Below are 12,993 nucleotides of genomic sequence, written 5' to 3' on the forward strand. Positions count from 1 at the left end.
ATATTCCATAATGTACAGCATATCTATCTATCATATTAAAATAAATTTAAGTTTTATGAATTACAAGCAAATCCTCTCTCATTGTAACTTTTACAAAAATTACTCCTTGCCCAGCACACCTGTTCCTTACCCTGATTAGGTCCAATGAATCTTTTAATTAATTCTCAGAAGCTATCACTGAGCAGCTACCCCAAACATAGTGCTAGGGTTCTGATACTTGTTTGCCTAGCACCCTGGGGCAATCTTTGATTATGTACGGTAATTGTTTCTTTACTTGATTGTGTCCTCTATTTGATGGTGAGTTGTTTGAGAGTAGACTTTGTATAAGACGACCCTTAAACCAAACCAAACCAAACTCCTTGCCGTTGAGTCAATTCTGATGCATAGTGACCCTATAGGACAGAGTATAACTGCCCCATAGGGTTTCTAAGGAGTTGCTGGTGGATTCAAACTGCCTATCTTTTGGTTAGCAGCCAAGCTCTTAACCACTGTACCACCAGTACCTTGCAATGTATTCAATAAATGTTGAATGGATGAATAATTAATGTGATGTTACTAGTAATATTGGAAGGACAATGACCACTTTGAAGTAGCACTAAAAATTTTCCTTGAAAGTTGATTGAGCTTAAATTATTTAATATGTACAGTGTGTGCTTCTGCTCACTATTACAGATGTACCTAAAGGAATAAAATGGTCAAGACAAACTGTACAATAATATCAAATTTTATTTTTCTGGGATTTTCCCACTACCCGAAAGTTGAGATCATCGTATTTGTGCTGTCCCTGCTGATGTACCTGATCACCTTGCTGGACAATATTATTCTGATCTCCATCAGCATCCTGGATTCCTACTTGCACACCCCCATGTACTTTTTTCTCAGCAACCTCTCCTTTCTGGACATCTGCTACACGTCTTCTGCTCTGACTCCAATGCTGGCAAACTTTGTTACAGGGAAAAACAGCATCTCATTCTCAGGATGTGCTGCCCAGATGTACTTCTTTCTTGCCATGGGCTCCACTGAGTGTGTGATCCTATCCACGATGGCGTATGACCGATATGTAGCCATCTGTAACCCCCTGAGATATCCCATGATCATGAACAGGAGGGTTTGTGTACACATTGCAGCTGGCTCCTGGGTGACGGGCTGCCTCACTGCCCTGGTAGAAACTGTGTCTGTGCTGCAGTTGTCTCTCTGTGGTAATAACATCATCAATCATTTCACCTGTGAAATTCTGGCTGTCTTGAAACTGGTTTGTGTAGACACCTCCATGGTAGAATTCTTTATGCTGGTGATTAGTGTACTTCTCCTTCCCATGCCAGTGCTCCTCATTTGTATCTCCTATGCCTTCATCCTCTCCAACATCCTGAGAATCAGCTCAGTGGATGGACGAAGCAGAGCCTTTTCAACATGTGCAGCCCACCTGACTGTGATAGTTTTGTTCTACGGGACAGCTCTCTCCACGTACCTGAAGCCCTCAGCTGTAGATTCACAGGAAATAGATAAATTTATGGCTTTGGTATATGCTGGATTAACCCCCATGTTGAATCCTATCATCTATAGTCTACGGAACAAGGAGGTAAAAATGGCTGTGAAAAGAGTGCTGGTTAGAAACCCTCTTTGTGCTCTCTTTATTCCCAGTAGCAAATAATAATGATCAACATTAATGAAAGGATTGTTTAGGTGTCACTTTACTCCAAAAAATCGGGGTGGTAGAGGAAGACACACATTTTAAATGAGATATGTTATTTCCTAAGTCTCCTCTTGACTGACCACTGAAACTCTTAGGTAACATAAAGATATCTTACCTAAACATATCTGAAACAATTACATAAATAGGTCCATGATAAGAAATTTTATTTTTTGGGAGACTTATAAAGAATATAAAATCAACCGTAAAGCTAGTCTATTATTGAATATTCAAAATTTTATACATGTAATATACAAATGTAATAACTCTAGTAGATTTTTGAGCTAATTTATGATTAATCTCTTTGTTTTGGCAGAGCTATATTTAGTGGAAACAATCACATATTCTGTAAATGTGTGGCTGTATTTTACAAGTATGTGTATATTTGCGCATGCAGATAGATGTGTGTGATGTGAATATCTGTATACAGATGTAAAAGGTCTGCACAAATATAGTCCTGAATGGAAGTGGGATGGAAGAAAGCCAATCAGAAAAAATAAAGGCAGCATTTAGTAGTATGTTGTTGATACAGGATGCTGATATTATGTTTAAAATTCAAGGAAGCTACAGGGTATATCAGTAAAACTACCAGTACCCTTTCTATTGCACTCTTCCTTGCCACCTGGTTCCTTAAATCTAAGGGTACAAATCAGTCCATTAGCACTTAACTAGGTAAAGGTGTGATCCCTATAAACAGAAATTACAATACTCAAAACCCACTAAATTGGTGTAAAAATATTGAAATATGTGAAAATATCTTAATGTTAAAAATAGAACATACAAATAATTCCAAAGTGTACCCTCAGCAGCTTTCATGGCATTTGTATACCCTCTTTTGGACAGTTGACTAAATGTGAGGTTGATGTGCGCATCTTATTTGCTCTTGATCACATATGCTTCACCAGAATTAATGAAACTGGAGTGATGGCTTTGACCTAGGATGAGAGTTTCTCTTTGGGGAAGAGGCAGTTTTACTGGGCTTAATGTTGGGACGTGTGATAAAATCCTATCAAAGACTGAATTAGTCCATTCAAAGGGTGACAACCTTATCAAGACACGTAGTTAGGTTGGAGGCAATGACCTATGGTTATTGGGAGGTTAAAAGAAGGATGAGAGAGTAGAGGTAATAGGAAAGAGGAATAACATACACACAGGATATCCAAGATTATCTCATTCTTATATTACCTATGACTAATCTCTTTTTTATATTTTATAGTTGGTTATTTTAATATATTCAGTAGCAGGAAGGGGTTTATCACTATTGTTTTTAAATAAAATGAAAAAAGATTGTAAGTCAAAATTAATGGGATATTACATATTAGAAATGATCAATGTCTTTAAAAGTCAGCACATAGAATCCTCTGAATCAATGAAGCAACAGGGATATATCATGATGAAAAAGCTTTTTTTTTTTTTAACAATATGTGAATCAGTGTTCAAATAGGAATGGATATTAATAAAAACATCTTGTTTCTTATCCCTCCCACTGAACCTTCATTATTACAATAAAATAAAATACAGAGTACCCCTGTTCTCAGCTTAACTCAGAAAGCGTATTACTCAGCTTTAATGTTCTATATACTACTGCTGAGGAAATAAAAAAAAAAATCTTGGAAAAAACTATCATGTTTCTCATTTACAGTGTCAATACTTGACAATTTAGTTATTGCTGCTACAGGAGAGGCAATGTAATGTTATGGAAGTACATGGGATTTACCACTGAAAAACTGAGAATTGAATTTCTACTCTTCTACTTCTTAGCTGTGTGACCTTGGAAAAAATATCTTGATCTCTCTGAGCAAAAGATAGAACAAGATACGTTGAGAGAGCCGCTGTCTTCAGAATAAGGGTTCTTGAGGATGGCTCATTTTGTCTCCCTTTGACTATAAGCTTAGTTAGGTCAAGGGATTGACTGTTTTACGTGTCTGGAAGGAATAACGTGATGATGTGTAGCCTTTTGTTTAACTTGAAAAAAAGGTACAAGTTTTATTTGGGAACATCTTTGCTGAAAGGGCATTCACTCATCATTCAAAAAATGTTTCATGAAACTTTACTGTGTGTTTACCCCTAATGCCAATCTATCTAAAAGAACATTAAACTTTATAATGGAACTCCAGAAGCTACAGTCTTTTTCACAGTGGAGAGAGAGAGAAAGAGAGAGATGGGGGCAGAGACACAGAGAGAGACAGAGAGAGTGAGACACAGAATAGTGTTGATTTTGAATAAGTGAATTAGGAAAGTTTTCAAAGACAAATGATTTTTAAATTGAGCTTTAAAGAATTACTATGATTTTAGTAGGCTAGGGAATCAATGAAATGTTTTTGTTAGCAAGTGCATGGCAAGGAAAGGGGGAAGAAATCCTTTCAGGAATATTGACTAGTATTCACTTAAGGCATGAAATATAAAATGGCTGGTTGAAGTCAGATTGTTAAGAGTCCTACAGTATAGGTACATGAATTTGGGCTTTATTCTGTAGAAAATGGAAAATTAGTGAAGATTTTCATGCATTCTTGTAACATGATCAGACTGGTCTTATGATAAAGACTGCTCTTGTGATAGAATGGAGGATAGGTTGACAGCGGGAGAGATGAGTTAGAGGACCGTTGCCACAGTGCCCAAAAGATGCGGTGAATACTTAAAACAGGGCAGTGGGATGGAGAAGATAGTACACACATGGGATATACAGGGGAGTAGGATTGGACTTGAGAATTTCTCAGATATAGGCAGGAAGCTATCGAAGATGATTCCATTGGTTCTAAGTAAAGAATTCTGATTTAACCATTGATTGGATGAGGGGAGTAGCTTGTGGATGGTGGCTTCACAGAGACAGGGGTCTAAGTTGGTTGACTTGTTTACTATACAGGTGAAGGCACAGATTAGTGAAGTCCAAGAGAGAAATCTGAAATACAGGCATACGTTTGAAGTCTTTTTCACAGAGATGGAAATTGAACGATATGTGTGGCTGATATGGTCTAGGAAAATTTTAGGACAACTCTGTAAAATAATTGACTTATATTTTTCTACATTTAATCAGAACTATAAGGGAAATAATAGTGTACTTGAGTTCTGGAGAGAAGAATTCCAATTTGATTTTTCAATACAAGTCAAGTGATCTTAGGCAATTTATTAAACATCAAAGTCAAATTCCCTTTTCTGTAAAATAGGAATGATGACAATACCACAAAAGTTTTAGAGAGATTAAATATACAATATATCAAAAAGCATCTAGGATAGTTCCTGGCATTTAATAGAAAATCAATTCTATTTTCCCCTAAAGAAGTACTCATCTCTATCTGGCATTGTTTGTATGTACTAGCTCCACCTACAAAGGAAGAAATGATGAAGTAAAAGATCTGAACAGAAGATTTCAAAGGGTAGCTCGAGAAGAGAAAGTAAAGTAGTATAATGAGATTTTGAAAGACTTGGAGTTAGAAAACCAAAAGGGAAGAACATGCTCGGCATTTCTAAATCTGGAAGGACTGAAGAAAAAATTAAAGCCTTGAGTTGCAATGTTGAAGGATTCTATGGGCAAAAAATTGAATGACACAGGAAGCATCAAAAGAAGATGGGAGAAATACACAAAGTCACCGTACCAAAAAGAATTGGTCGACATTCAGCCATTTTAGTAGGTAGCATATGATCAAAAACCAACAGTACCGAAGGAAAAAGTCCAAGCTGCACTGAAGACATTGGCCGAAAAACAAGGCTCCAGGAATTGACAAATACCGACTGAAATTTTTCAACAAACTGATGCAACACTGGAAGTGCTTACTGATCTGTGCCAAGAAATTTGGAAGACAGCTACCTGGCCAACTGACTGGAAGAAATCCATTTTCATTCCCATTCCAAGGAAAGGTAATCTAATGGAATGTGGGAATTATCGAACAACATCATATTACACACAAGTAAAATGATGCTGAAGCTAATTAAAAAATGGTTGCAGCAGTACATTGACATGCAACTGCCAGAAATTCAAGCTAGATTCAGAAGAAAACATGGAATGCGGGGTGTCATTGCTGACGTCAGATGGATCATGGCTGAAAGCAGAGAATACCGGAAAAATGTTTACCTGTGTTTTATTGACTATGCAAAGGCATTCAACTGTGTGGATCATGACAAATTATGTATTGTTAACATTTTAAAGAATGGGAATTCCAGAACACTTACTTGTGCTCATGTGGAACTTGTACATAGTTGAAGAGTAAGTCATTTGAACAGAACAAGGTGTGATGGTTAAGGTTGTGTGTCAGCTTGGGTGGGCCATGATTCTGAGTTATTTGGCAGTTATGTAAAGATGTAGTTTGTCAGTAATAATGATGTAGTTTGGTAGTTAAGTAATGATGTAGTTTGGTGGTTATGTATTATGTAGTCTAGTTATGTAATGATGTCATCATCCTCCATGATGTTTTCTGATATGATCAGCCAACATCCAATACATATATGGATGTTCTGGCAAAGCTTGCTTACTTGCTCTGTATCCAGACTCTGGGTGGTCATCATCTGACCTCTGGTTCTTGGGACTGGGGCCAGCTGCCTGTCATTTTGCCTGCTGATCTTGGGATTCGTCAGCCTTCACAGCCTGTGAGCCAGCAACCTGCTGTCTTACCTGCCAATCTTGGGTTCATCAGCCCCTGCAGCTATGTAAGTCAGGAGAGGCCTCCAGCCTGACACCTGTCCCACAGACTTGGGACTTGCTAGCCTCTACGCCATGTGAGGCATTTCCTTGAGATAAGTCTCTGTCTGTCTGTCTGTCTGTCTGTCTCTCTCTCTCTCTATATATATATATGGTTCACTTGTTTTACTTCTGTAGAAAACCCATAGTAAGACATTTTGGAACCAAGAGTGGTTCTAGAGAAACAGAATCATAAGGATGAGTTTTCTAAATTGGTTCTCAAGTCTGCCTAGTCTTAAAGGCGCTGATGACTCTACTTCCAGTAGTAAAGAGGGCACTGCTAATCCATGGCGTGAAGTGGCAAAATATCAGCACCAGTAGATCAAGTATTGCTGAGAAGCGAGGCTCTGAGTGATCACATGTTTGATTCTTTTCTACAGTTTTGTCAGAATGAGAACAATAGGGAAATTGGTTGGATGGTCCTACTTTTGCTAGATAAAGTGGTGAATGAAAGAGATGAGCTCAGGGCTTCAGAGTCACAGCTCAAGCACTGCATAGAAGACCTCAAAGTTGCCACTTATGCCATGAATGAAAGCCTCATTTCTTGTAGTAACAGAGCTGATACTGCTGAAAACCAAACCCAGAGTCTTATCATAAGAGTGGCTGAATTACAATGCCAGCTAACTTCTCAACCTTGCATGGTGTCTGAAGTTAAAGTGAGGGCATTGATTAGGAAGAAATGGGATCCTGAAACTTGGGATAGGGACATATGGGTAGATAATCAGGAAGCTGGGAACACTGAGCCCTTACCATTGAATCTCTCCTGCCAGCAGAACTAGCCTTCTTACCCCCATCTGAAGATATCACCCCATCTTTGTATGCTAAGCTATTCTCCCCAGTAAAACCATTATTCCTTTCACACCTATCTGAGGATGAGATTAACCTAGTTGTGCCTGAAGAGCCTTTGTCTGAGATATCACTTGGGGTGGCACCTGGGGTATTGACTGGGGCATCACCTGCATTAGCTGCCTTACAAGACATTGCTAAGTGTTCCTGGGACCCACCCCCACCACTCACTTTTGCTTCTAGACCTATAACTGGACTTGAGTTTCAGTGAGTCCAGAAAGGTGCAATACAGAGGGTGACCCAGGAGGAGGTATGTTACACTCCCAAAGAACTGCTTGACTTTTCTTATATGTACAAACAGAAGCCTGGAGAATATATGTGGGAATGGGTATTAAGGGAGTGGGATAATGCTGCAAGGAAAATAAAGATGGATCAGTCTGAGTTTATTGCACAGATTCAGTGTTTCAGCTCGAGAGATTAGGAAAGGATCTAATAGTTTATTTGGATGGTTCGCTGAAGCATGGGTTGCATGGTCACCTACACTAAATCAAGTTGAAGTACCAGACCTGCCTTGGTATACTGCAGAAGACTATATCCAAAGCCTTAGGGAAATTGGCATGTTAGAGCGGATTTATTAGGTTAGATCCACAGACCCACACATGGAGTGCCCAGAGGACACACCTTTACCACAGCAGTGAAGAACAAATTGTGAAGGGAGCCCCAGCATCCTTGAAGACTGCTGTTTTATGTAAGTGAGATTTGACAATGGGAACTGCCCTTAACTGAATTAAGACACTTAACTACAATGAGGATGATTGGACCCTGTGGTGGTTGGGGCCAAGTGGCAGTACTCAATTGACACAGACAAAGTGGGTGTGGTTATTATAATAGACAGTGGAGTCAAAGCAGTAATCAGAATAGTCTGACTCATATGGACTTATGGCATTGTCTACTTAGTCATAGTGTCCCTAGGAGTGAAATAGTTGGGAAATCCACTAAATATTTACTTGATCTGTACAAGCAGAAGAATTTTAGGTCAAGTGAATGGCAGTTTATCTTGAATTGCTAGAACAGAGTGTCATGGCTTCTCAGTTAATTCCTAGACTTCAGCCAGTTTACAGACCCACAACCCCTTGAATGAAGGGGAGGCCAGGTCCCCTTGAGGAAGGACTCCACTCCACTATCAAAAATTTATACTGTTAATTTGTCTCCCAGCCTTCCCCAAAGGGACCTTTGGCCTTTTATGAGACTGTTCACTGGGGAAAAGGAAATAATCAGACTTTTTGGGGATTACTGGATACTGGATCTAACTAACACTAATTCCAGGATATCCAGAATGTCACTGAGGCCTACCAATCACAGTGAATATGTATAGAAGTCACATTATTAATGGAGTCTTAGCTTGGGTTCATCTCACGGTGGGTCCAGTGGGTCCCCGAACCCATCCTGTAGTGATTTCCCCAGTTCCAGAATGCACAATTGGAATAGATATTGTCTTAGTTATGTAGTACTGCTATAACAGAAATATGACAAGTGGATGGCTTTAACAAACAGACGTTTATTCTGTCACAGTCTAGTAGGCTAGAAGTTTGAATTTAGGGTGCCAGCTCCAGGGGAGGCCTTTCTCTTTCTTTTGGCTCTGGGGGAAGGTCCTTGTCAACAATCTTCTCTGGTCAAGGAGCTTCTTAGTGCAGGGATCTCAGGCCCAAAGGACGTGCTATTCTCCTGGCTCTTGTTTCTTGGTTGTATGAGGTCCCCATATCTCTCTGGTCACTTCTCTCTTTTATATCTCAAAAGAGGTTGGCTTAAGACACAGCCTAATCTTGAGTCCTGCCTCATCAATGTAATTGCTGCTAATCCTATCTCCTTAACATCATAGAGATAAGATTTATGACACATAGGAAAATAACATCAGGTGGCAAAATGGTATACAGTCACACACTACTGGAAATCATGGCTTAGCCAAGTAGACAGATATTTTTGGGGGACACAATTCAATCCATGACAGATATACTCAGCAACTGGGAGAACCCCCACCTTAGATTCCTGAGAAGTGAAGTAAGGGCTATTATGGTAGGAAAAGCCAAGTGAAGGCTGTTAGAACTACCCCTACCTGGGAAAATAATAAACCAAAAGCAATACTGCATTCTTGGAGGGATTGCAGAGATTACTGCCACCATCAAGGACTTGAAGGATGCAAGGGTTGTGATTCCCACCACATCTCCTTTCAACCCACCTATTTGGCCTGTGCAAAAAACAGATCTTGGAGAATGACAGTGAGTTATTGTAAACTTAACCAGATGGTGACTCCAATTGTACCTGCTGTTCCAGATGTGGTTTCATTGCTTGAGCAAATTAATACACCTCCTGGTACCTGGTATGTAGCTCTTGATCTGGCCAATGCCTTTTTCTTGATTCTGGTTTAGAAGGAACACCAGAAGCAGTTTACCGTCATCTGGCAAGGCCAGCAATACACCTTCACTGTCCTACTTCACAGATATATCAACTCTCCATCCCCATGTCAGAATTTAGTCCATAGGGACCTTGGTCACGTTTTCCTTTCACAAGATGTCACACTGGTCCATTACATTGATGACATTTTGCTGATTGGGCTTAGTAAGGGAGAAGTGTTAATGACTCTGGACTTATTGGTAAAACATTTGTGTGCTAGAGGGTGGAAAATTAATCTTACAAAAATTCAAACACTTTCCACCTCAGTGAAATTTCTAGGCATCCAGTGGTGGGGGGCATTTCAAGATTTTCCTTCTAAAATGAAAGATAAGTTGTTACATCTGGGCCCTCCTGCAACTGAAAAGGAGGCATGATGCCTGGAGGGCCTCTGTGGATTTTGGATGCAGTACATCCCTCATTTGGGTGTGCTACTCTGGCATATTTATCAAGTGACTTGAAAATCTGATAGTTTTGAGTGGGTCCCAGAACAAGAGAAGGGTCAGTAATACGTTCAGGCTGCTGTGCAAGCCACTCTGTCACTTGGAACATATGATCCCACTGATCCAATGATGCTTGAGGTGTCAGTGGCAGGTAGAGATGCTGTTTGGAGTCTTTGGCAGGCCCCTGTTGGTGAATCACAGTGCAGACCCTTAGAATTTTGGACTAAAGCCCTGCCATACTCTTTGTATAACTACTTTCCTTTTGAGAACCATTTTTTTAGCTTTTGACTGGGCGTTAGTAGAAACTGAATGCTTAACCATGGGCCAGCAATGCACCATGCAGCCTGAGATACCCGTTATGAACTGGGTGTTGTCTGACTCACGGAGTCATAAAGTTGGATGTGCACAACAGCACCCCATCATTAAATGGAAACTGTATATATAAGATTGGGCTCTAGCAGGACCTGAAGGCACAGGTAAGTTGCATGAGGAAGTGGCCCAAATGCCTGCTGTGTCTGATTTACAGATGGCTCTGTACGATATGCAGGCACCACTCAAAACTAGACAGCAGCAGCACTGCATCTTCTTTCTGGAACCTCCCTGAAGAACAGTGTTGAAGGGAAATCCTCCCAATGGGTAGAGCTTTTGTTCCCTGCGATGATATGCTCTGCAGGTCTAGAGGCCTTAGTTCCAAAGGGAGGAATGCTTGCACCTGGAGACATAACCCTGATTCCATTAAACTGGAAGTTAAGAATGCCAGCCAACTACTTTGGTCCCCTCATGCCTCTGGATCAACAGGCAAAGAAGGGAGTTACCATATTGGCTAGTGTGATTGTCAGTGACTACCAAGGGGAAATCAAATTGATGTTGCATAATGGAGGTATAAAGAGTATGTCTGGAATTTCCCTTAGGGCGTCTCTTAGTACTCCCATGCCCCGTGATTAAAGTTAATGGGAAAGAACAACAACTAAATTCTGATATGACTGCTAATGGCCAAGACCCTTCAGGAATGAAGGTTTGGGTCACCCCCACCAGGCAAAGAACCACGACCAGCTGAGGTGCTTGCTGAGGGTAAAGGGAATACGGAATGGGTGGTAGAAGAAGGTAGTTCTAAATACCAGCTATGACCGTGTGATCAGTTGCAGAAATGAGGACTATAATTGTTATGAGTATTTCTTCCTTGTATGTGTGTATCAAATATATTTGTTTTCTTCACTTAGAGAATATAAGATGTAAATGGGGCTAGTGCATTTTTGGTTGTACACATGCTAGCTGTATTGTGTTAGGCACAAGTATGACTTTGTAATTGTCTTTGTTTATAGATTTTGTGTAGTCTAAGGAGATGCATACAGGGGCCAAGTTAAAAGACACAGACTGTATGTAGTTAGGGTTGTGTGTCAACTTGGCCAGGCGATGATTCTCAGTGGTTTGGCAATTATGTACTGATGTAGTTTGGCAGTTATGTAATGATGTAGTCATCCTCCGTGATGTGATCTGATGTGATCAGCCAGTCAGTTCTAAGGAGAGTTTCCTTGGGGGTGTGGCCTGTGTCCAGTATATATATGGACATATATATATATATATATGTATATATGGATGTTCTGGCAAAGCTCGTTTTCTTGCTTTGGGTCCTGCATCCAGCTTGTCATCATCCAACCTCTGGTTCTTGGGACTTGAGCCAGCTTCTTGCCATATTGCCTGCCAATCTGGGGATTTATCAGCCTCTACAGCCTATGAGCCAGCAGTCTGCCGTGTTTCCTGCCGATCTTGGTATTTGTTGCCCTCCATAGCCTATAAGTCAGCAGCTGCTGTCTTACCTGCCAATCTTGTATTTGTCAGCCTCCACAGACTGTGAGCCAGTGGTCTGTGTCTGATCTTGAGTCCGTCAGCCCCTGTAGCTATGAGAGCCAGGAGAAGCCTCCAACCTGACACCTGACCCATGGACTTGGAGCTTGCCAGCCTTTACAACCACGTGAGCTATTTCCTTGAGATAAATCTCCCTCTCTCTCTGGAGACACTTCACTCATTTTGCTCTCTAGAGAACACAGCCTAAGACAGAAGGGGATACTGCATGGTTTAAAATCAGGGAAGGTGTGCATCAGGGTTGTATCCTTTCACCATACTTATTCAGTCTGTATGCTGAGCAAATCCAAGAAGCTGGAGTATATGAAGAACATGTCATCAGGATTGCAGAAAGACTCATTAACTACCTGTGATATGCAGAGGACACAACCTTGCTTGAGGAAAGTGAAGAGGACTTGAAGTACTTACTGATGAAGTTCAAAGACTACAGCCTTCAGTATGGATTACACCTTCACATAAAGAAATCAGAAATCCTCACAACTGGATCAATAAGCAATATTGTGATAAACGGAGAAAAGATTGAAGTTGTTAAGGATTTAATTTTACTTGGATCCACAAGGAATGCCCATGGAAGCAGCAGTCAAGTAATCAAACGATGTATTGCATCAGCAAGTCTGCTACCAAAAAACTCTTTAAAGTGTTAAAAAGCAAATGTCACTTTGAGGTCTAAAGTGTGCCTGACCCAGGCCATGGTATTTTCAATCACCTCATATGCATGCGAAAGCTGGACAATGAATAAGAAAGACTGAAGAAAAAATGATGCCTTTGAATTATGGTGTTGGCAAAGAATATTGGGTATACCATGTCTTCCAGAAGAATGAACAAATCTATCTTGGAAAAAGTTCAGGCAGAATGCTCCCTAGAAGTGAGGATAGTGAGACTCACGAACTTTGGACATGTTATCAGGAGAGACCAGTCTCTGGAGAGTGCCATCATGCTTGGTAAAGTAGAAGGTCGTTGAAAAAACAGGAAGACTCTTAATATGATGGATTGATGCAGTGGCTGCAATAATGAGGTGAAATAGCAACGATTGTGAGGTGGTGCAGGACTGGACAGTGTTTTGTTCTGTTGTGCATTGGGTCACTATGAGT

General features: G+C 40.4%; 1 protein-coding gene across 1 annotated transcript; it reads left to right on the forward strand.

The window, feature by feature from the left end:
* The first annotated feature begins 691 nt into the window (after nt 1–691).
* LOC101350185 (olfactory receptor 13F1-like) lies at nt 692–2,013 on the forward strand. The gene has a single exon (XM_004372360.2). It carries the CDS (start codon nt 692–694, stop codon nt 1,649–1,651), a length of 960 nt encoding a protein of 319 aa, XP_004372417.1. The 3' UTR covers nt 1,652–2,013.
* Nucleotides 2,014–12,993: the final 10,980 nt, after the last annotated feature.

This window comes from Trichechus manatus, unplaced genomic scaffold (genome assembly GCF_000243295.1).
Source record: "Trichechus manatus latirostris isolate Lorelei unplaced genomic scaffold, TriManLat1.0 scaffold00016, whole genome shotgun sequence".
In the NCBI taxonomy this organism is placed as follows: Eukaryota; Metazoa; Chordata; class Mammalia; order Sirenia; family Trichechidae; genus Trichechus; species Trichechus manatus.

Excerpts from the sequence above, each read along its gene's own strand:
- LOC101350185 (XM_004372360.2), top strand. The coding sequence starts at position 692 with ATGGTCAAGACAAACTGTACAATAATATCAAATTTTATTTTTCTGGGA.